Source organism: Hydractinia symbiolongicarpus, chromosome 4, assembly GCF_029227915.1.
Source record: "Hydractinia symbiolongicarpus strain clone_291-10 chromosome 4, HSymV2.1, whole genome shotgun sequence".
Taxonomy (NCBI): domain Eukaryota; kingdom Metazoa; phylum Cnidaria; class Hydrozoa; order Anthoathecata; family Hydractiniidae; genus Hydractinia; species Hydractinia symbiolongicarpus.
This window is the reverse complement of record NC_079878.1, coordinates 17,330,051-17,355,154: the sequence shown is the minus strand read 5'-3', so window position 1 is coordinate 17,355,154 and position 25,104 is coordinate 17,330,051. Positions and strand designations below refer to the sequence as shown.

The 25,104-nt window shown below is 34.5% G+C and overlaps 1 protein-coding gene across 8 annotated transcripts in view; it reads left to right on the top strand.

Annotated features, from left to right (window-relative positions):
* LOC130641608 (liprin-beta-1-like) overlaps positions 1-25,104 on the top strand; it is a 110,301-nt gene that overhangs the window by 36,045 nt on the left and 49,152 nt on the right. For 2 of the 8 annotated variants that reach the window (XM_057448476.1, XM_057448477.1), the window contains exons 3-5: positions 9,463-9,552; positions 13,678-13,786; positions 17,725-17,769. In XM_057448476.1, the coding sequence (XP_057304459.1) occupies positions 9,463-9,552; positions 13,678-13,786; positions 17,725-17,769 (244 nt within the window). Of the gene's footprint in view, positions 1-5,314; positions 5,594-9,462; positions 9,553-13,677; positions 13,787-17,724; positions 17,770-25,104 lie in introns of those variants that run through there. The other 6 variants (XM_057448481.1, XM_057448478.1, XM_057448483.1 and 3 more) reach the window with 6 other exon arrangements.

Genomic DNA, 25,104 nt, shown 5'->3' with positions numbered 1-25,104 from the left:
TATTTCAGGGATGGGAATCAATATCACTTTTTCCCAAAACTCCTGCGGTTGTCAGCTTCCAAATAATTTTCCAAAAGTGAATTCTTGGACATCGCTAGTTATTGCATTTAACTGAGCAAGCTTGAGCTAGATTTGGTGGTAATGGAAGCGTTGCAACTTTAAGAGCTTTCCCCAGTGAACGAATGAAAGCCTAAACTAGATTTAGAAGGAAAGATGGTTTGCAGAAACACATTTTGCCATTTGTATGCCATAGGCAATCCTGCTAAAAGGCCATCAAATCGAATCAACCACGTTATAACGCAATCAGTATTCTGCATAATTCTGTATAAACAAAAAAAATTAATTCTTTTTCTTGTTTCAAAATTTTAAAGCATGAGGATGTTCAAAGCTAACGCTTGTAAATTTAAGACCAAAGTTGTAGAAATTGGGTGGAGTTGACAGATCAATACAAACAAAAATTGGAACAAAAGCATCAAGGCCAATCACAATTGTTTACACTATAATAAGAATAAGTGTTAGTCAGTGAACACTACAATAGATTGGTCAACATCTCCGTTGCTCCCTCTATTGTCCCTGTAAGTTAACATGCTGCAATGTAATTTATCGTTTGTTTAAGCCAGGCTTGTTGTGTGACTGTAACGCTTTTGAGGCTCGCAATATTCTTGAAGGAGTGGCATGTGGTACTGGTGCCGGTTGTGGGGATGATAGTTGTGGGGGATCAGTTTTGACATCAGGTAGTTGTGGTTGAGGAGGTGACAGAGGATTAGATAAGGCAGGAATGTAATTGCATAAGAATTATCTATATTTGGAAGGTGATTCTCCCTGAGTGATCCATGCATATTCGGTATTGGCGGTGATCCAAGACTTCTGTGATAGTGCCGGTTTTGGTCCACCTGTTTCCACCAAGTATTTTGTCCTGTACGACGACTTTTGAATCAACGGTCAGGGTGGGTAGCTGACGTGTGTGATTATTGAAACGTTCAATGATGATGTGGTTGCGTTTGGCAAAAGCTGCTTCTCTATCTTGCGGAGACGACCCATTCTTTGTGAAGTTGGTAGTGGGCTGGGTGTGCAGGGATGCTATCTCTCAGTTGACGGTAAAATAAGATTTGGGCTGGACTCAGGTTAATGTAAAGTAATGGAGTGTTTCTGTACTGAAGAATGGCGCAAGCAGCACGATCGTTGTCTAAGGATCCATTAGGGGATAGGTTGTTGTGGATGATTCCTTTGGCTGCCTTTACTCCAAGTTTGGCTCGGCCATTAGGTTGTGGGTATGATACAGAGGAGATACTGTTTTTGACTCCCCATGCCTGTAGAAATTCTCGGAATTTATTGGCTGTGAGCTGGGGCCCACCATCAGGGCTGATTTCCTCGGCTGCTCCATACGATGTATATAAATCTCTACATATGCTGATCAGTGTGTTGTTTGTTGCATCTTCCATGGAGAAGGAGTAAACACAAAGCCAACCACAAAATCACTTGACTACAGATAAGTACGTGTGAGCATCAAGTTCATACATCTGGCACATGTTGAAGGCAGTCTGCACAAGTTTGTCTACAGTTCCTAATTTGTGTGTCCATGCCAGGCCAGTACACAGTCTGATTGACTCGGAATTTCATACCACTGACTCCTTGATTGGCTGCATGAAGGTGTTCCAGGATTTGCTTCCTTAGGGCTTTAGGTATTATGATGCGATGGTCCATCATGATGACATCATTTGCTACAGTCAAAGGATGGCAAACCTCCCAGAATAATCGAATGTACGGTGGTTCAATTGGTTTTGGCGTTCGGGAAAACCTTGTTGGGTTATCTGAATCAGCTCTTTATATTCTTGATCAGCTCGGGCAGCCTCTTTTACGTTCTCCATGGTGACTGAACCAGCGAGATTGTGGATGGCGAAGATACATGGGACTTAAGGGGTTTCGTCAAGTGTGTTGAGCGTTTCAATGTAGGTATCCAGAGGACCCTTTCGAATACATGCAATTAATGGTGAAATTTCAATATCTCTTGGATCGTTGGTAGGGTATTTCGAAAATACATCAGGACCACGGTGCCACTTGCCTGGGCAATGTACAATTCGGTACCTCCAACGCAAAGTGAATTCTTTCAAGTCTTGGAGTTGAGGGTTTGCAACGTACGTGCACACTGGAGATTCAGTGGTTCAATGGTAGTGTTTTTGCAGGAGGAGGAACCCAATGCCTTCCTTGCTCCAATCTGTCTGCAAGCAAGTTTTCTTGGACATGTCGAAGGTGCGGATTCCTTCCTTGACTAGTAATGTTATTTTGCCTTTTGGACTCATGGAAAATATTTGTCAGGTTCTCGTCCCAGTAGAATTTTCGATTTGGTTTTATGAATTCTCGAAATGGTTCCATGATGGGACTCAGGGAATATGCCGGGGCCACCTGGTTTACCAACCTAAACCAAGACCTTGCGCCTGTGGTGTCTGTTGGGATTGGGAAGTCTTTGATGGCACTAAGAATTCTAGCAGAAGGTGCTGGACCAGATGGCGTAATGGAGAATCCTGTGAATTCGACAGTCTCGCGACAGAACTTGAACTTAGATGTATTTACAACGATTCCATTCTTTGCACAAAGGGTTAAGTAATCCCAAGTATGAAGGAAAGCACTTTCGATTGATGTCTCATATAAAAGGGTATCGTCTACTATTTTTAATTTGCGGGGTACTAACAATCCTTGTGGCATTCAGCAACAATGGTATCTTCCACATTCAGTGATGAAGGTGGTAATGGGTTGACTCTCTTTATCAAGTTCAAATGGATGGTATTCATTTACAGCATAAATTACTGTTTTGTAGGAGTTTGTGAATTTGTGATACAAGGGTGAACGGTGACGGGGTTTGATGAATTTCCCGAAGACACTGCGAGTTAAGCTTTTAAAGTAAATAGTACGTCTAGGAGTACCATCCTTCTTGGTGACAATCACCATTGGACTGCACCAGGTGACAGATGTGCCAATCAGTACTTCCGTAATTATGCCTCGTCTCATATCTCGGTCGAGACTAGATTTTACCTCAGCTTTCCAATAATGTGGGACAGGAATTGGAGAATGATGGGCATATAGTACTGCATCTGACTTAAAGTGGATTTTAGCTGGTGGTGAGTTCATGGCTGGAAATAGTGCAGAGTTGTTAAAGGCGCTTGACACAAACTGGTTACAGAGATAAGCTTCCAGCTTAGGAATATTTTTGGCAATCAGAGGGTATGGGAGCTTGGTAGGTTGTGATGAAAGTGATGATTGAAGTGATGGTGACATGTTAGTAGCTGGCTAAGATCGCATTCGGATTCCTTCTGGTGATTCAATATTTCCCTCAGTGATAAGAGAAGAAGGCTCTGACAACAGCTATGGCTGTAGGTTTCATGGGATGTGGGAAGAATGGTGGTAGGGTCTTTGTTGCGAGACAGCCTTGTTTGCTGAAGTAGATTCGATCTACCTTGTCACAGAAGTAGAGTGGTTGCGTTGTATGGTTACCTTCTACCTCAAAATTGGCTTTAATCTATCCTTGACAAACTAAAATGGAGCCACCAACGGCAACAACACGTTATGACACTGGTGGAGTTGGACAGGAATAGCTTAAGTTGATGAAGATGTGTAGTCCCAGCTAGGCATAAGTTTGCACCACTATCAGGAAAAATGTTCATGGTGGTAGCAGGACCTTGACGATTATGGCTGATGATAGGGGTGATTTTTGCTGGAATTTCTCGCACAGTGCTGGGTGAACTAGTGAATAGATCACTAGTTGGGTGATAATAGACATGTGCGATAAGGAGGCTGTTGGCAGATGCTGTTTGACGGCATACAGTGGCAAAATGGTTGGGTTTGTTGCAGAAGTTGCAGGTCTTTCCCCAAGCTGGACATTCAGTGGCATGATTGTTGGATCCACGTGTTCCGTGAGATAACCTTCCTCAACCCAAACAGGTGACCAATCTGCCAATTAAATGTACATAAAATTTTGTCTGAACAGCATCAAAAATTTTGAAGATGACTTCAAAATTGCAGCAAAACATATCATTTTTTCGTTCGTTCTCCTACAGTATGTAGGTGTTTTCCTAAACATTTAGATTTGCCAATATCATCCCACCATAGTTATTTAATTTTCTACTTTCACCAATATAAGATTGGTTTTGCTTAAACAAATTATAATTAGATATACGGCTATCTAATAGTCATTTTAATATTTCAAGGGTTGTGGTGTTCAAATAATTATTGTTTGTTAATTTGAAGTATCCCACATTAACATTATACGTGAAAGCCTATTTGTGCTTATAAAACAACAACGTATCCGTAGATGTATTGACAGTTTAAGGGATACAGATTGTGTTTTAATTGTCATTTGCTTTACATTACTTGCGTGTTTTTCTGCTCTCCTCTTTTTGTTATGTTCTTAAAGAACGAATCACTAAGAAGGTACAATAAGCAAACAATATTACGCATGCAGCCTGTACCTTTAAGTGATTATCCATTGCATAACTTTAAATAACCATTAAAAGTAATAATCTCATCATAAGATTTAAGAGCAATATTAGAATTAGTTTGAAGCCAAATAACTTCGAAACAGGTGAAAATAATGTTCCTATTTTAATCAGTGTTTTAATCTCTGCACTGCAAATTATATTGTATGTCAATGTTTTTGTTGAAGGACATGATCCCATGCATTATTTTAATCAGAATTTCAAGCCCTTCACAATACATTCAAGAGTTAACAAGTTTCTAAAAAAACTTTTTTATTTTCTTTTATTCTTTTTCCTAAGTGGATCTTTTCACAGGCCTTAACAACTAGTTTAATGATAAAAACTTAAAAAGGTAAACAGTGTTTAACTACTAAACTAATTAATTAAATTATAATTAAACTAATTAATACTGTTTACAGTAGTAAACAGTATGCAAATTTTTGTTGTTTTTAAGAGTTATAACTTGTAATATTCTGTTCTATTTTTCTTAATCCCTATTGGAATAAAAAATTGGTTTTATGTTATTAAATACATTGTTTATAACATGTAGATGAAGATAGCTTTTAATACTACAGTTCATTTATAAGTTTGGTTATAATTATACCACAATTATAGTTAAATGTTTCCTTGTCAAGTGGAATATAATTAGTAACTAAGAAAAAAAATATTTCACAGTAAATGTATAATATTTTTGATATTGGGAAATGTCCAATGTGTCTTGATGTCCCAATTTTTAAATGCTACATCGGTTTATTGTCCAAAGTAAAAAAACATATTGTCGGTGGTGTTTAAAGTCAATTGCATATATAATTAGCCAATTAAAAAGTTTGTTTTAATATTTTCACTGCATGGACAAGAGTAAGGAGTAGTATTATGGAACTTCTAATCATTAAAAAGATATGAAAATGATTTTTTAACTTTTACACTTGTGTCATTGATATGATGTGACAATATAGATTGTTCTCTTAATTAAAGGAAATGTTAATTTGATAACAAATAGAAGGAAATTGAATTTGGTGGGAAAGTGGCTTTTAAATGTTTGTTTATGTGCAAGAGAAAAGATTAAATTTTAATATCTTAAATAGTTGTTTTGAAACATGATCATAACAAGAAAACAAAAAATAGTAAGTTTTGATTTTATGTTTTTTATACTTTTCATACTTCATAACATAAAATACAATAAAACAATTCTTTCATGACAAATCCGTATTAAAATTTTTTGTCAAGCTTTCAGTGGTAACAATCCACCATAATCACCTCTATATGTAAAAACACCTACAAGGAAATCGTTTAATATAGCAAACTTTTCATAAAATTATACACAAATGCAATAAAATACATTTGTTGTGTTAGAACAATTCTAAAGGCATAGATTAAACACTTTTTTTTAAAGTGGTTTTAGTTTTATTTAATAGTGGTTTTTATGGCTAGCAAGAAGCCACGCGCTACCAAAATATTTGGTAAAAACCTGCTAATTCGTTGTGTTATTGTGCCAAACATTCGAAGGGGTTTGGTGCATAAACCTCTGAAGATAACGCACACCAGTGACATTATATCTTACAACAAACGCAAACAAAACGAAACGTGTCATAATAAACTCACATTTTAAAAGAAATTGCTAACAAAAAATACAGCCTATCATTCATGGTTGAAAGTCTTGCGATTGAAACGTTTATGGCCTTAAACGGCATTAGTTGACAAAAAATCAAAATTTTGATGTGACTGTTATTTTCAGCATACTTTTTTTATTAACTGTGTCAATTTTTGTTGAAAATGAAGCAGTTTTAATTTTTGGATAAATTTTGGCCTGAAATGACATTTAGGTGACAAAAAATCAAACTTTTGTTCTATCATCATTTTAAGCATACTTTATTTGTTAACTGTGCCAGATTTAGCCGAAAATGAAGTGGTTTTAATTTTTGGACCAATTTTGGCCTAAAATGGCATTGAGGTGACAAAATCAAAATTTTGATGTCACCATTATGTTCAGCATACTTTTTTTCTTAACTTTGGCAATTTTTGTTGAAAATGAAGTTGTTTTAATTTTTGGACCAATTTTGGCCTAAAATGACATTTAGGTAACAAGAAACCAAAATTTTGATGTCACCATCATGTTCACCATACTTTTTTTGTTAATTGTGCCAAAATTTGTCGAAAATAAAGTAGTAACAAGAAATCCAAATTTTGATGTCACCATCATGTTCAGCATACTTTATTTGTTTACTGTGCCAAATTTTGTTAAAAATAAAGTAATTTTAATTTTTGGACTAATTTTGGCCTAAAATGACAATTAGGTAAGAAGAAATCAAAATCTTGATTTCGCCATCATGTTCAGCATACTTAATTTGTTAACTGTGCCAAATTTTGTTAAAAATAAAGTAGTTCTAATTTTTGGACCAATTTTGGCCTAAAATGACATTTAGGTGGCAAAAATCAAAATTATTATGTCACCAATATATTCAGCATACTTTTTTTGTTAACTATGCCAAATTTTGTCGAAAACAAATACCAATTTTGGCCTGAAACGTCAATACGAGACTTCCCACTAGTTAAGGAGCTTGGGTACGAAGTTTACATCTGTGACGGAGGAACGTGAAATCCCAGGGTCGATTTTTTCTCGAAAAATGCTTCAAAAGAAAAAAACGACGGTTTTAAAGAATTTCCTGCGCCTTCGGGCGCGGAAATACTATTAAGAATTTAATTAACTAATTAACATTGGAGTTACAAGCTAAAACAACAAAATTGAAGGCATTAGCAATACAGCATTTGTTCCAGAATGGCTGTAGTAGTCTAGCACTTGTTTTAAAAATGATATTCAATTTGCACTGACGAAATTTACTGCAAAAAAGATTTTGTGACTTAGTTCTACACAGACCCAGGTGCCAATGCTTTAAACTCTCGCAAAAGAGGCACACATTGAAAGTAGCATTTATAAATATAAATGTTCATAAGAGATATTTGATTGAGTTTTTTATTGAGATGTTGTATTGGTTCTTCTGTGATTCTCTTTTGATGGTTTGAAGTGTTTTAATTACTATTATATATATTTTTGAATTGTTTCTTTTTGTTTGCTATCCCTTATGCTCTTTGTAAATAATGTTAAATAGTTTTTAATAGGAATTCCTGGACAACAGTGTTTTTGTTTGACTGAGGAACTACTCTGTAAAAATATTGGTTAATAAAATAAAAAAAATAAATAAACAATTTTTTTATGTCTGTGATAACTTTTTTTCAAAATACCAGAGAAAGATTGAATAAGTCTTTGCAGCTCTTACAGTGATTTAAACCAAATCTTTTTCCATTAGCGATTATGTATGTTTGTAGGATTTAAAAGCATTATTTTGTAAGCTTTTTCATGTTGATATACATATGCATATGTATATACTTCTGGGTACAGTATTATACATTATACAATTTTTAGAACAGTAGTAGAACAGTAATATTACATATTATACAATTCATAGAACAGTAGTAGAACAACAGTAGTAGAACACAGCACCGGATACAATATTCAGTAGTGGAGGTGATATCTATAGCCGAAGGTGAAAACTTGAGTAGTTATAGGGGTTCTAGCACAGTTCTAGTACTAAAACCTTGCTAGAACGCCCCATACCTATGACTACTTGTACACCCTTTGGCTTCGCCTTATGAAACCACATGAAAAACTGTGGTCATGCCCCATCATATGTTGCGGGGTGAATAATCCTCAAACATGGAAAGGAATGGGGAATCCATATTTAGGGTTTACTATACCACACTCACATACTGTCAGATAGCTATATTTTATCATTTGGGAGGGTCTACGAGTGTATGTTTATAGTGTTGCCAATGCCTGGGAATTGTATATTTTTTAAGTCTGAGTAAATACGTTGGATTATTTTGATGTATCTACAATATATGGAATAGAAAAAGTTAACATGTAAATTTTTTAGTGGTCGCGTTTTGTGACCCCAAGATTTGATGTCATTTAGTGTCCCCAATATAAGGAATAGATAAAGTTAACATATTTTGTAATGTCCATATGCATAACTGGTTATACCATCATCATGGATATATCTTTTGTCATCAAAACAACTGAGTGATATTTTGTTAATCTCATAACTTCCCAATATATGTTTTTCGCTTCTAATGGTTCTCATTTTATGTATCATCTGTTTATTTTCGAATAATGTTTTCCTATAATCTTCATGTTTTATTGTATTCTTAATCGCTGTTTTTCCTGATTTACCGTTATCTTTAATATAGCTGTACATTTTAGATTTCAATCCCACTAATACCCATATAGATTGTTGGCATCCAAATACATCATACACTTCAATTTTTCATCTTGATTATAATCATCAGTGTACTTATTATTTGATTTAGCATATCTGTTTGAAATATATGATACGCCACCTCTTAGACCCTTCTCAATAAACAGAAACATGTCAACATCTGTCATCAATTCTAATTCCAGATTAGTCATTTTCAACAGGACGTCCCATGATAATCCTGGTGATGTGTAATAATGCGCTGGGTCTAATTTATAATATTCTAAACATGTACTTCTAAAGTTTTCAAAAACATCGGCTAATAATAGCACATTGGATTTTAGGTATAAATCATGGTATTCACCCATTGTTTTCAATTCAAATTTCTTGCATACACTTTTACCACGTTTGTAATCATTATCTGTGATATTTTCATCTAATAATAAACTGTAAACTGTAATTTGTTTTCATTGAATTTCTCAAATGAATCCATATAATCGTAGGGATATACACCTTTTTTAGTCATCAGCTTAAATTTCTTTTTATTATCGAATTCCTCTTTTGTATATTTAAATGATGTTTTAGGTAGATTATCAACCAATGTTTCCAAACTAGAGCTCATAAATTGGAAACTATCAATGAATTTAAGATGTTTACCCAACATGAATGCCATATATTTTTCCATATTATTTGGTATAACATTAATATTCATTTCTTTCATGTCTCCATATTTGGTTTTATAGGAGTGTCTTTTCACAATTTCACCAATTTGCTGCATTATGAAATGGCTATCATATCCTCTCAAATTATGGAATGTAACTGGAACTTTATTGGTAAATCTATAATTTAAATTACAATCAGTATGTGCTGATCCTCTATATTTTCCTGTTACATGGCAATGGTCACGTACAAAATTATTTTCCACATAATCTGTATCAATACATTCCTTATTACAGATGTGACATTTTTTGGCTTTTTTGTGGTCCACCTTATCCTGCTTAGTCATAATCATATCCTGTTTAAAAGGTTTGTTCTTAATTCTTGTGCAATATCTAACTTCCCTCAACATCTCTTCCATAAATTTGTAAGTAGCATTTTCACCTCTATATATTTTTATTGGTTTGCCATATTTGTTGTCATATCTACACACAACCTTATAACCATAACCACAATCAACATGCCTTTGGTAGGCTTCAGTAAATGATTTTTTATTATTTGGTTCACACATTTGGATTTTCTCTGTGATGGCTTCAAAATCTGCATATATTACAAATGGTACATCTAGTTGTTTATGGAAGTTTTGGAGTTGTAAAATTTTATCATTCTCACTTGGCATATTTATGGCTTGTTTACCGTTTATAGTAATACAATTTTCCATATCATTTTCTAATATTCTTTCACTAGAAAAACATAAGCAGTATAGACAGAAATGTTTCCTTTCCTATGTTTCGTTTTGTTGTACATAAAACTATTGAAATCACTTATTAGGACATAATGACTTTCATCATCTTTTGTTATTAATAGTAAATTCATACAGTCTTTAAATTTTTCTTTGGATATATATAGTGGGAATGGTTGTTCATCCTCGTACCCAAATACATTTACTTGGATATTATTCTGTTTTTCTATTTTATTGTACTGTTTTATGTCAACTGGAAATTTAATACCCTCATAGTTCAGTTTATCAACAAATTTTCGGTCCGATTTTTTTATTCTTTGTGGATTTTTATCCTGGTTATTCAATTGTCTAATATGGCACCACATGAAACATTTCTCATCTATATTCTGCATATTTATTAATTTTTTGGACCCATACCTTAATTCCGTTGGTAATTCTATATAACTTGATACTTTTAATGGATTATAATATGTTTATTAACCGAATCAACAACCCATCCAGATCCTTCTGATATCCACTAGTTAATTTTATTTATAATTTCTTGTGATGATAGGTTGATGGCATACTGGATATCACTTTCATTTGTAACAGTTTGTGGCCTAGATTGGAAATATGCTGATTTGTAAACCATATTTTCTGAATCCATTTGTTTTTCAAACGTTACTTTTAATGTTTCCTTATATTTATATCCTTTTAATTTATATAATTCACTTTTACCAACTTTTGATATATCATTTCTGGTATATTCTAATTGCATCATGGGATCACCAATACTTTTAATTCTAACTTCAAACGATTTGGTTGCATCCTTGAATGCACTATTAATTTTAATTATTGGTCGGGGTTTGGGCTTGGGTGCAGAGGTTGGTTTCCTGGGGGCTGGGACGGGTCTAAGTTTTTTTTATTTATTTTTAATATCCTTGTCATCTATTGGAGTGGACTCAAAAGTTAGAATTGGGTTTGGTCTGGGTGCTGGGACAGGTCTTTGTGCTGGGTTGGGTCTAAGTTTTTTATATGCTGGACCATTTATTTTGATCCATCTATTAGTCTTTGGGCTTCTGATGTAGCCAGGCCTAACATCAATGGTATTATTACCATGTATTATATTAATTAGCTCAGTCTTGCTTAATTTTTTGAGATCACTCTCACTCATCATTATATTATAAGGTTTGGTTCTTTAAGTGTTTTTTTTAAATTCCCCATTTATAAATGATAGTATAGTATATCCATATAACTTGTTATAGTAACAAATATTCTTTTGATGTTGATTTTAAACATTCCATTATAATAAAGTGATATCTCTTTAAGTGTTTTACATCATTTTTAAATAACTGAAATATGATACTTTATTTACTTAAGTATTTTATGAATGTGTTTCAGATGACTGTCTAATGTTTCTCGTGATTTAAATGTTCTATAACAATATTCACATTTGATTCTCACTTCATAGAAATATTTAATGATCTCTGTTATAATTTCATCATAATCATTGCTTACCAGTATCTTGTATCCATTTAATTTATATTTCTGCAACATAACTCTCTGATTATCAGTTAATTGGCCATTTCCCTTTGGTGTTTTAAACTCAATTACAAATCCTGGATATATAATGTGGAAATTTTGTATTACCATATCTGGTGCACCCGTTTGATATCCCATATTGTATTCATTTACATATATCATATGTCTTTTTAGGGTAGGTGTTTTCTGATGGCTAGAATTTAGCCCCGTTTTCAAATTGCCCCAAAATTTGAGGTCATTTAGAGTGGTTTTATCTTCTGGATCCACATGATTTCTAATAGCCTGACTTGTATCCCTATATTCCGATATATTTGCAATTGTTTTGGCCTTGAACCAAACAGTTTCATTAACCTTGATAACATCTAATTTCACATCCTCATCTCTTGTCGTGTCTGTTTGTAACAGGCAAAGTGGATATGCTTATTTTCCTTTGATGTAGCCGAAAAAGTTATGTCTCAAATGTTAAAATTTCTGACGTTATGGCGCAACGTCAATAACACTACTTTAACGTCAATATCTTATACTAAATTAATGAAACCATTATAGTGCACCTAAAACTTTGATGCCAAATAACTTGGAAAGGAGGTGGTGACGTCAATGATTTTTCACCACGTGGGTAACTAGGGACCACTTGGGACCAATTTGGGTAAGTTTCCCGAATCCGTTTCAGAATGGACGGGTTGATAACATCATGAAAAAACCTTTAACCCTAATATCCCTGCAACCATTTATCAAAAGTACATGATCCTATACATTTTCTTGATCAGCGTTTCAAGATCTATGCAATGAAGGCAACATGTAAAAATATTTGTAAAAAAAAATTTTAGGTTTTGACTGGCCATTGCTGACGTCAGCAAAATTTTTAAACCCTTATATCTCATTAACCGCTCATAAAAAGCACATGATCATATACATTTTCTTGATCAGCACTTTAACCTCTACACAATAGAGGCAACGTGAAAACAAGCTTCTGAATTATTTTTTTTGTGGATGGGTTGCTGACGTCATTAAAAGTCAAATAACTCTTCTTTTTCATTTTTATCCTGCCTCAGTGGATTTTTCCACGGGCCTTATTGACTAGTAAATAAATATATATGTAGAATAGTAGTATTTGTATCATATTATAAAAAACTCAACAAAGACTAAAACAAACTCAGAAAATGGTTGCTAAATTGCGAATGCCCAAATACGCTCAAATATATATCAAATATATATATTTGTATTTGTATTTCAGGCATTTGTGCAGGCTATAATGACATGATAACATGTATATATTGACTGCTTATCCACTAAGGGTTTATGGTTGTTACAGGCTTTAAGCTTTGCCGTATACCCACTCTCTTGATAAAAAGAAATGTTTTTTTTCACTCATGACAGGTGAGATTAGTTGCTGTTCAATTAAAACATTTGTTTTTACCTAACAGTCAAATGTCAAATTTCAGCAATGAGTGACTGGTGGATATTTTAACAGTTCAAACTAATATATTAAGGCTGTGACGACACGTTCAAGTGATTAATTTATCATTCAGCAAACAAAACTTTTTTTGTGGAAAAAGTGTAACAACATTTTCCCCCACAAACACACAGACTTGTATTAGTGCATTATTTTGGAGTGATTGGTAATTGATTTTGCATATGGTATTTATATAATAAATAGTGTTCGTTTTTTTCATTGAAATTCTATGTTGTCCTCTATCTGTATGTTCTTGGGCTTTGATGTGGTTATACTTATATTTTTTAAATAAATACCCATTTCCTTGTAAGGTAAAAAGTTAGTCTAGTTTTTATAATTCTGTTAAATATGTAAACGTTTCGGTAAGAAAAAACATACTTGTGGGTCAATTAGGCATGTGAAAGTCCTGTATAATACTTTTCCTTCAAGTTTTGTATAAAAACATTTTCCCCTTACACTAATACTTCACTGTGGGTTTTTCAAGACATATTCTTCCTTTTGCTGTAGTTTTTAACTAACTCAAATCATTATCCCAACTGGTGTGTTGCTATTTCGTTTTTGCATTGGTTTTCTTTCATTTTGTAGATAAATCACAATCAGCTGTTATTGCCAGATGAAGAAGATGACGAGATGGACAAATTAAAGACACACATTGGTACGCTTATAGATAAGGAAGAAAAAAGAAACTCTGAAGGTTATTCAGAATAATATTTGTCTTCTTCGAATAAGCTAGATTCCTTCGTATTTTTTTTCCAACAATACTCTTTTTAGCACTTTAATATAAAAATAAACAAATTATTTTATAACAGACGTGACTAGGACTGTTTAAAAATGCAGTAATCCCATGAGACGCATGCTTAGCATTTTAACATAACTCCTTTGCTCGTGATATTAACTCCAGAAAATATGATATAGAATGATGATAATAATATTTCCATTTAAAAAGCCTATAACGAGAGAAAAAAATTGTATACATAAATTCACCCTTTTTGCTTGTTTTGAAGTATATGGTTGTGTAGCTTTTCTTCAGCTTTAAAAACTTTGCTTTATTTTTTTGATACAACACGTTTGAAAAATATTTAATACTTTATTTTAAAATACTTAAAATAATACCAAAGGGGTGAAGGGTCTCTTTAAGAGACAAGAGAGGTGTTGAACGTCCTCCACCATACCTTAGTTTAAAGGGGCGATTGTGGAAGTCCCATGAAATGCCACATAGTGATGATGTCACTTTAAGAAAAGTTGATCAGACAAACTGCGTAAATGGGGCATTTACTCTAAGGAGTGAAGGTGTCGCGCATGGTAGGACAGATGTCAGGTGTGAGCATCGTCAGACGGTTACCCAGCTATCACATCACAAGGTAGATAACACTAGGTTGAGGATGGCTAGTGTAAATGTTGGTGAAGTAGTTGAAATGTTAGAACGTAGATCTGTTGATATGTGTTGTGTTCAGGAAGTCAGGTGGAGAGGAGCTTCATTGAGATTTGTGGAAGGTAGGAGGGCAAGGTATAAGCTTTTTGGATTGGTAATAGTGATGGATATGGAGGAGTTGGCATATTCGTTGCAGAGAGGTGGGTAGAAAAAGTAATAGATGTTATGCATGTTAATAGTCGTATTATAGTGATAAAGTTTTTGATAGGTAATAGGATTGTCACTTTTCTGTCAGTTTATGCTCCACAGTGTGGACTCAGTGAGGAAGGTAAAGATAAGTTTTATGATAAGTTAATAGCAGTCACATCAAAGTTTAGAGACACTGAACTTGTCATGGTGGGCGGGGACTTTAATGGTCATGTTGGGAAGTCATCTGAAAGTTATAGAGGTGTGCACGGAGGCTATGGATTTGGGAGCAGAAATAAGGAAGGGGAGAGATTGCTTGAGTTTGGAATGGCAGCGGACATGGTGGTTTGCAACACATCATTTAGTAAGAGACAGAGTAGGCTGATAACATATGAGTCAGGTGGTTGTAAGACACAGATAGATTACTTCCTGGTTTGAAAGTCAGACAAGAAAGTGGTGAAGGACGTGAAAGTTATATTGGGGGAAGAGTGTGTTTCCCAGCATAGGTTGCTGGTTTGTGATATTATCTTGAAGAGTGTTAAAGAAGCCAAGGGAAAGTACAGGCCCCGTCGAAAAGTCTGGAAGCTGAAGGAAGGGATTGTAACAAGACAATTTAGTGCAAAAGTTCAGCAGTTAGCCCACAATGGTCAATGTGATAGTGACAATGTTGAAAGTACTTGGACTACTTTAAAGAATTGTCTTCTAGAAGCTTCTGATGATACCTGTGGGTGTACGAAAGGACCAGCTAGACATAGACAGACCTGGTGGTGGAATAATGAGGTTGACCAGTGTATAAAGGAAAAGAGGAAACTTTGGAAAGAGTGGAAGTCAGGTGGTAGTAAAAATATTTACTTAGAAGCTAAGCGTTGTGCTCGTACAGTAGTGTATAAGGCAAAATAAGAAGCGGAGAGAAACAGATTTGCGGATGTGTTAAGAAGGGAAGACCAGCGCAATGAGGTATTCAAGATAGCAAAGCAAATGAAGAAGACTAATCAAGATGTTGTAGGTGAGAAGTGTGTACGTAATGATGAGAGTATTTTAGCTAGCACAGAGGAGGAGAGAAGGGTAGCTTAGAAGAATCATTATCAGAGGTTGCTTAACACTGAGTTTGATTGGGACGAGGATAATTTTTCTGATGATGATGTTGTAGAAGGGCCAGCTATGCAGATCAAGACAGAATGGGTAGTGGAGGCTATTAGGAAATTGAAGATTGGCAAGGCTGCAGGAGTATCAGGTATTGTTGCAGAGATGGTGAAAGCATCTGGATATATTGGGGTTAAGCTTATTACAAGTCTTGCTAACCAGATTATAAAGGATGGTGCTATTCCGAGTTAGTGGCAGTCGAGTGTGATAATGAATTGTTTCAAGGGCAAGGGTGATGCATTAGAAAGGGGTAACTATGGAGGTTTGAAGTTGGTTGATCAAGTAATGAAAGTTATTGAAAGAGTGATTGATAAGTTACTTAGAGAAAGAATTGATATAGATAGGATGCAATTTGGTTTTGTTCCAGGGCGTGGAAGAATTAGTTGAAAAGTTTGAGAAGTGGAAAAAAGGACTAGAAGAGAAAGGGATAAAGGTAAACACAGCAAAGTCTAAAGTCATGATTAGTAGCATTGCAGCCAAGTGTGACCTTGTAGTTGGAAAGTGGCCTTGTGGAGTTTGCAGGAAAGGGGTTGGTAGTAACTCAATTTTTTGTCAGACTTGCAAGCATTGGGTACATAAGAAATGCAGTAGTATTGGTGGAAGGTTAAGAGCTGACATTCAGTTTGTATGCAAGCGTTGCAAAGGTGAGATTATAGAGAATGAAGTATTTCCAGCTTTAATGATGTACAACAGTGGCTCGTTAGAGATAGTTGAGAACTTCTGTTACTTAGGTGATATGTTGGGTAGTGAAGGGGGTGTTGGAAGAAGTGTTACTTGCAGGATAGGTTCTTTTTGGAAAAAGTTCAGAGAGTTACTTCCTTTGTTGACTAGCAGAGTCTTGTCAATTGAGTTAAAAGGTAGGTTGTATGAGGCCTGTGTAAGAAGTGTTATGTTGTACGGTGGTGAGACATGGGCAGTGAAGCAGGAAGATCTTGACCGTTTAGAAAGGAATGATATGAGAATGGTTAGGTGGATGTGTAACGCCAGTCTGAGAGACAGAAAGAGTTCAGATGAGCTAAAGTATCCGTAGAATTAAAGATATCCAATATCCAGATCAGAAGATTGAATTGGCTGGGCACTTGGAAAGAATGAAGGGGGATAATTGTGTAAGAAAGTGTAGAGACTTGATAGTTCCTGCGGCAAAGCTCAGAGGCAGGCTAAGAAAGACGTGGCAGGAGTTTATAAGGACAGACTTGATACAGAGGAAGTTGAGTTTAGATCTAACACAGTCTAGATCAGATTGGAAGATCTACCTTGCAAAAAGCATGTCAAAAGAATGTTAGGGAGATTTGCTGTATCCCTAATCAGGCTTCTTATTTTAGAAATTTGTGCTTACATGATAAATCACGTACGTCATTTGCCTACGTTACACGATTGCGTAGAGTACCTAATTTGCTGCAGGTACGCGACTTTCAAAATGGCATTTATTTGTTTATCAACCTAACGGCCTTTTTACCTAAATATTAGTTTTTAGAGTTTATGCCTCTCATTTTGCTGAAGAAAGCACTAAGATGTGTATGTTTAATCATATATTGTATTTATTTTGACTGCCTCTTTGTAATCAATATTATTGGCATGTGTAGTTTATATAATTGAAGAATTGGTTTTCTTCATCACTATTATCGTTATCCCTATAACTATCATCACAACATATGGATGTAGCAAGTTAGAGGGCCCACCACACATCGATAAAACAACAAGGTTGTTTTTAAAATGGGACTATTTTTGAGTAGAAAGTAACGCAGGTACGCCATTCTTCCCGTATCTTGCATCATTCAGGTACGCTATAGGGCACAGGATTGCGGTTGCATACCTCAAAATGGGAAGCCTGCTTAATAGGAACATGGCTGAAATTTTATACGGAATTTTAAATTGTGATTTTTATGTTTATTCCCTTTTTGTCTAAAATCAATTTTGACATTATCTCATAGGAGCTGATGGTTTGACTGGTCTCAAATCAAGATTAAGAGAAAAAGGTTTGTGTTTGCACATATTGTTTTGCATTAGACAATTATGGTGCCTCCAAAGATTACAAAATTAGAAAGATTACAAATAAAATTTAATTTCCAATGTCCGAGCTTTAACACATAAGAATTTATTCCTTTCGGTTTACTTTAGTTATAGTTATGCACTACCTAAGGTGCCGTTTACAGAAGACCCCAAGTGAAACTTGTCAATTCTATGCTGCAGTGAAAAACATGACTATTTACACAATGTTTTGATTTGGATAGAATTTCCCTTCGGGGGTTGTATGTACATAAGGTGGTGTTTTTGTAGAGCACTCTCCACATTGCTCTTCACCACTACTAACTCATAACTTGTAAAATATAAAGGTAAATAGTGACAACAAAAGTCGTATGAACCAAACAAATTATTTTAAGAGATAAGCTAAAGCGCAAATGCAGGGAATTCCATGAGACGCGTGCGATCGCACACGCACGCGCCCACACACGCGCAACAGCTATTCAGGCGTGCGAATCGCACGCGCTAATTACGCTCTTTACTCGTGTTAAATAAAAAAAATTAACGAAGGAATTATAAAAGTTGATTTTCTACAGCGTAGTTAATGTCGCCGCTTCAGGCTATGCTTTAAACATTTAACTATTAAAAATTGTATTCCAAAAATTAATCGTTATACATAGACAGCTTCAACTGTATCATTAAAAACAGTTTATAACCACTTGTGGTTAAATTAAATTTTTTTTAAAAAGTTAATTAAATACCGTGTTTTTTTCCCCGTGTTTAAATTAAATTTGTTTTTTTCTGCCTGTGTGAAATTAAATGTGTGTTGAACATTTTATTTTAAAATTAAATTTAATTTAAAATAAAACCTCAATAAAGAAAAAAATGACTCCCATTTTTACCATTGTTCTAGATAATAGATAACCTACGGAGAAAATATAACCCTTGGAACAAGGTTGGGAATAAATAGCACTACAAACAAAATGGCAGACCATTGCAATAAGTGCAACGTGTAGCACGTGTCAGCGTCTCTTCGTCCACTGTTTAAATTTAATTATATATAAATGACTTCCTACAACGAACCAAGGTGTTTTGTTAATATATTTAGCACTTTTACACCACTTAAAGAACACTCATGGGACTGATAAGAGTGAAATAAACCAGAAAAAAAATAGGAAAAACGCACGAGCAAATTTTCTAAAATAGATTTACGCGTGCGATGTGTAGCACGCGTGTTGTTTTCTTCGTGGAATTCCCTGAAATTTTAGCTAGCCATTTATGCAGCTACAAAATGCAGGAAAACAATGTTGAAACACTGAAAAAATAATTCTGTCACGCTAACGTTGAAATCTGCCAACATCGTTTAAGTTGCATGAATAGGATCTGATAACACGCATCATGTTGACTTTATTCCTTTCTTTTTTCTTCATTCTAGGAAGAGTACCAGCAACCACTGTTTTACACTGCGGCTGCTTGTGTACTTTAGAACATGCACAGTAATATCATACGAGATTTTCAGGACAAATTAAAATTATATTGTTAGAGAAGTGTAACTCTTATGTAAAAGCAGCCTAACTGTAGAAATGCTATGCCAGAAAACCTTTTGTGTTAGCAACTTAGCCTTTAAAGTCTTACACACGACATGACTTTTGTGTGTTTACATCACTTTCAGAGTAGAATTTTCTGCATGTTAGAAATATTAGAGTGGTATTTTCCGCGTGTGGTAAATATTACATGACTTATAGCTTACATAACCTGAAAATCAAAATCAAAAAAATATATATAATCGTATCTATATAACAATACGCCAGTTCCGTCTGTCTGTCTGTGACTTTTGCAAAGTGGATTATTATCTTCACTACTTTCTTTGATAAAGTCTCTAAAACATCGCCCATAAAACGGTTCTGTAATTTATCAAACTTTACTTTGAAATAGTATTGACGTCAAAGGAAAGTTAATTAAGATTAGTGAACCCACTACAATGCACTTAGAACTTTGAGGCCAAATAACTTGGAAACGAGTTGGTGACGTCAATGATTTTTCACCGCTTGGGTAACTAGGGACCACCTGGGACCAATTTGGGTAATTTTCCCAAACCTAGGTCCCTAAATCATTTTCGGACTGGACGGGTTGATGACGTCATCAAAAAACCTTCAAACTCTAATATCTCTGCAACCGTTTGTCAAAAGTACATAATCCTATACATTTTCTTGATCACTGTTTCAAGATCTATACGATTAAGGCAATGGGTATACAAATTTAAAAGAATATTTTTTTTGTGCTTTGACTGGTCTTTGCTAACGTCAGCAAAAATTTAAAACCCTTATATCTCCTTAGACGTTCGTCGAAAACATATGATACTATACGATTTCTTGATCAGCGTTTTAAGGTCTACACAATAGAGGCACGTGAAAACAAGTTCTAAATTTTTTTTTGTGGATGGGTTGCTGATGTCATCAAAACTCCAATGATGCTTCATTTTTATCCTGCCTCAGTGAATTTTTCCACAGGCTTTATCAAATAGTAATTAATATGACACATACGTTTTATTTACAGTTTTAGGGATGTTAAAAATCAAGTCTAACGTGTGGATATACGAGAGTTTATTATTGGAAAAAGTCCTGTGAAGATAATAGAACAAATAAAAAATTGTAATAAATGGTCCCATGCCTTTCACATGCTATACTATCAAGAGTATATATAAAAAAAGATTTTTTATCATTATTGATTATGTACCAGGAGTTGTGTTATTTTGTAATATTGGGTAGATTTTTTGACCATAAACGTGGCATTTGTCGTCGATTTAACAGATAATTCCTAAAGCCTTTTGTTACAGCCTATTCCTAAATATACACAGAAATTATATAGCACCCTTAATCCTAAATAGAAAGGTCGATTTTTCTTGTTTTATCAAGTATTATATCTTTGAAGTATTTTAGGACTGCAGATATAGATTTAAATTGGAGGAGAACACATATCTTCATTTTTATCACAACTATGTGAACCTAATATAAACACATAAAGCGAAAATTGCTAAAGCATAGCCTATGCTGCATTTGTACGTTTCTTACAACACCAATACCAAACATAAGTGAAATGCTGCGGCCTTTGGAGAATGTCATTAGAAAGAGATTCATCACTGCAATACTAAATAACTATGTCTGCAATGATTTATACTACGTTTACACTGATGCTACTTTTCCGTTTTCAACCAAGAATTCTGTTTTCGTACAAAAATTAGAGATCGAAGATTACTGACTTATAGATTTGCGTTTTTGTATTTTCATGCGTTTACATTGGAAGTGCAAAATCATACTCAAACTATAATGAGTATAATATAATTCATAAAAATGTTTCGTTGTATGATGAGAAACCTTTTCTCAAGAAAGAACAGAAGTGAAAACATGCCTCCGCAAAAGAAAAAAAGAAAAACTTGTGAAGAAAAAAAAACCTCTGAAAACCTTGTTTCGACAGACGATGAGGTTTAACTACTTCTTGAAACTGTGTTAGACTTTAAAAACAAAAAAAATGTATGATGAAATTGATTGGGAGAGTATCAAGGATAAGTATGACATCATCAAGAACATTTTTGTTTCCTCTATTCCAGAGGAAGAAAAAAGAGGAGTTTCCTCATGAGAAAAGCGAATTTACAGGACAGAGTGAGCACAAAATAAAAGGAATCCGTTTGAAATACCACAAAGCCCTCAACGAAGGCAGAAAAGGTGGTGGAGGACGCGTGGATGCAACATTTTTCGTTATATGTTCTCAAATATGGTCAGGCCCTCCAGCTGCTGAGTCAATGGAGTCAGGGGTAGAAATCGTTGTTTCAAATCAAAGCGAGGAATCAATAGTTGGAGAAAGCTCATCTTTAATTAATCATAAGATAGTTATGATGGACCCAGGATTTTTGACTGATGAAGAAAGCAATGCTGATAAAAGTGAACCAACATCATCAACACCAGCAGTGGGCGAGGTTGCAAGATGAAGATTTCGAAAATTGCATGAAAGACATGCAAAATAACAAAGTGTTCACAATAATAATGTCTAATTCTATCCAAATGATGACCAGTATGATGCTTATGAATCAGCAAAATATACACAACCCTGGATTTCATACAACCACCCATATGAATCAGTTTTCACCACCCCAGACACCAAACATTGTACACCCATTCTTCACTAATGAGCTAACAACAAGCGCCAGTAGCATGAGTCAGCAACAGGAAGTAGACAAACTGAAAACTTTTACTGATTTGTAATACAGTTTAAAAATTATATTAAAACTCATAAAAACATTTCATCCATTTATACATTCCCTTAAATGAAGTTTGGAGAGTCAAAAATTATACCAAAATTTTGATTTATTATTTTTTATCAACGTTGGTCCATGTTTTACAAGTTTAACATAAAGATAAACAAAACAACAACGTCTATATAATTCACTCAAAAAATAAAGTATATTTATGCCTAATCTGCATTGCGTAAAGATCATTTACAGAGTTTTTGTATGAAACATTTGAAGGTGGTTGAAATTGTCTTTCAAAATTTACAGTGGCCTCTAAATTTTAATCAGAAACTGCTTCACGCCTAACTTTTCAAAAGTTGTTGATGATAAAAGTCGAGAGTATAACATTGAGCAAGTCTGAAATATTAGTATCCATAGCTCTTCTCAAACATCCAAAACGTCCTTTTAAGCGTCCAAATGCTTTTTCGATTACTATACGGGCACTAGACAAATTACACCCGAAGTATTTTTCTCTTAGGATACTCCTTCATTAAAAACAGTAATAATGGGTAAGCCGGACCCCCAATAAACACACTGGAACAGGATCCTCTCCAGGTACAATAACTTTGCCACAAGGGGGATATCACCTTTTCTAAGCTTTTTATTTAACGGTAAATTCAAAAAGATTCTTGAATCATGATCACTACCTGGCCACTTGACAACTACATCCATAAAACAATAATTGTAATCGCAAGTAGCCTGTATGTTAATTGATGAATATCCCTTACAGTTTATGTAATCAGTGTAGTGCTCTCTGGGCTCTTTAATCTCGACATGAGTGCTGTCTATTGCCCTTAAACATGAAATCCATGAGCATCAAAAAACTTTTGGGCAAGGTCTTCTATGTTTTCTACACTCTCTGGAAGCTTTATTATTTTCAAGTTGTTAAACAATGGTTTTTAAAACGTTTCGAACAAGAATCAAAAATAGATATTCCAAAAACGTTTGCAGTCTTTCTATAACTTCCTTCATCACTGATGTAATATAAAAAAGCAGCAACTTGTGTTTCCACTGAAATTGGTTGTCTCATTTGAGTAGACTCTTTTAACAAGAAGGGTTAAAGCATGTTACAAGTTCTGTGAAGCTAGTTTGTGACATTCCTATGTTTTCTTTCCAATCAGAAACTGGAACAGAACCATTCATGAAGTTTTCCCACCAAGCTGATGTTCGCCCTGTTTCTACCCAGTATCTTCGTGGTTGCCTTTTTTTAACCATTGACTCGACTCATTTATTCTCCATCAAAGACAACAATCATTTATTAGTTTTTATTTGTAGTTGTCTGTTCCTCAGACACAGTAGCAGACGCACAAGCAGAAACAAAAATGTTAGAAAAAATATTGTAATAACTTTCTAAACAAATCCATGCTCTTCCTAAGATTTTTTTACTCATTAGTAATCATTTTTAGCTTATAAACACTATTCATACATAATATGGTTTCCTAAAAATCCTATTTTCATGTGTTTACACAATGTAAAAATATTTGAAAACGAAAAATTGAAAGAAAACAGAAAAAACTTTTTCAGATTAGATGGCGTTTTCAAATTTATCCATTTTCATCAAAATTGTACCTCAAAACAGATAAATTTTTGAAAAAAGTGTGTAAACTAAAATCCGGAAAAGTTTCTATTTTTAGTAACATGATTCATGAAAACGGATAAATTAGCATCAGTGTAAACGTAAAATTAGAGAAACTATTGTTTTCTCTTCCGGGAAAATATGGTGGATTAGCAAGCCTATCAATAGGAAAATAATACCTGAGCAATAAATCGCTCCCCCAAGGTTACAATAACTTAGACTGGGCGAGCAATCTGAATAAATAGAATAAGTTTATAAACGCACAAAATCTTTTTTATCTATCTTATTTTACCTTTATTTTATATATTTTGGGGTTTTTTTTGCTGCAAATAATAAGAAAGAAAGCATTGATTTTCATGTGGGATGAATTGATATTGTGCAGCCAGACAAACGTTTTGTGGAATTGGGGGAGCAAATAATGGCTCAGCTAGTTTCTAATTTCCCAGCAATGACTCCCCCTTATTGATAGGTCTGGGTTGGCAATATTTCACCCAACAAAGCGGTGTGATATCGAGTACTGCAACCTTCGAAGCCGGACTAAGAATATAGTTAAGAAAGTGAAACAACGGTTTCTATGATAACTCAATCGATGAGAAAATAAAAAGAACATAAAGGGAATGAAAATTAAGAAAAAGAAAACTTGTGACGAAACATTGTCAAAAATCAGAGAAAATCTAAGTCGAATGAGGATCAGAGCACCTGAAGCGTGTCTGGAAACTGATGCTTTAAGTTAGTTGTCAGCATTGACAATAAAAGGAAATTGTTTCTTGGACAAGCAGTCTTTTGGGATAGCTTATACATAAGATATTATATCCCACTGAAACTATTACCATCCAAATATTATGTGTTGTCTCCTTCACGCTTTATTCTGTCCAAAAGGTGATTTAATCGCATTACGTCACAATGAGATTCATGACTTCACTGACGTACCACTGCAGGAATGTTGTACAGATATCAGGCAGAACCCGTATTACAAGAACTCAAGGGTGAACAGTTTCCTGGGTTCTCTATTACATCTGATAAAACTCTCGTAGACTTAGCTGCTACAGGATTCTGTATTGGCTTACTTTGACGTCAAGGTTTTTAATTCAACACCTAAAGTGTATCTTAATAGGAGTTTCACTGCAACTTACAAGACCAACGAGCTGACAAAGAACCGAAATTAAAATCAAAGAATAAATCTTTTGACCAAGGATTGTTTACTCGTTTGATATTCTCATGTTTTGGAGGTATATCTCGTGAGTACAGCACTTTTTACAGTGAACTGTCAAATTTAATTGCATAAAAGAGAAGAGAGTCAATGAATGTAACCAAAAAGTGGTTAAGAAACGCCTCAGCTTCAATTTATTAGGTTGTCAGCTACTTTGTCTGCGTGGGTCATGGCTAATAAATTAGAAACTGTGCCAGTTGAAAATGACAGACTTTCAGATTAATGCAAGAGAGAGCAGAATAATGTAATTTTGTAAAGTCTACTCTTCTATGTACCTG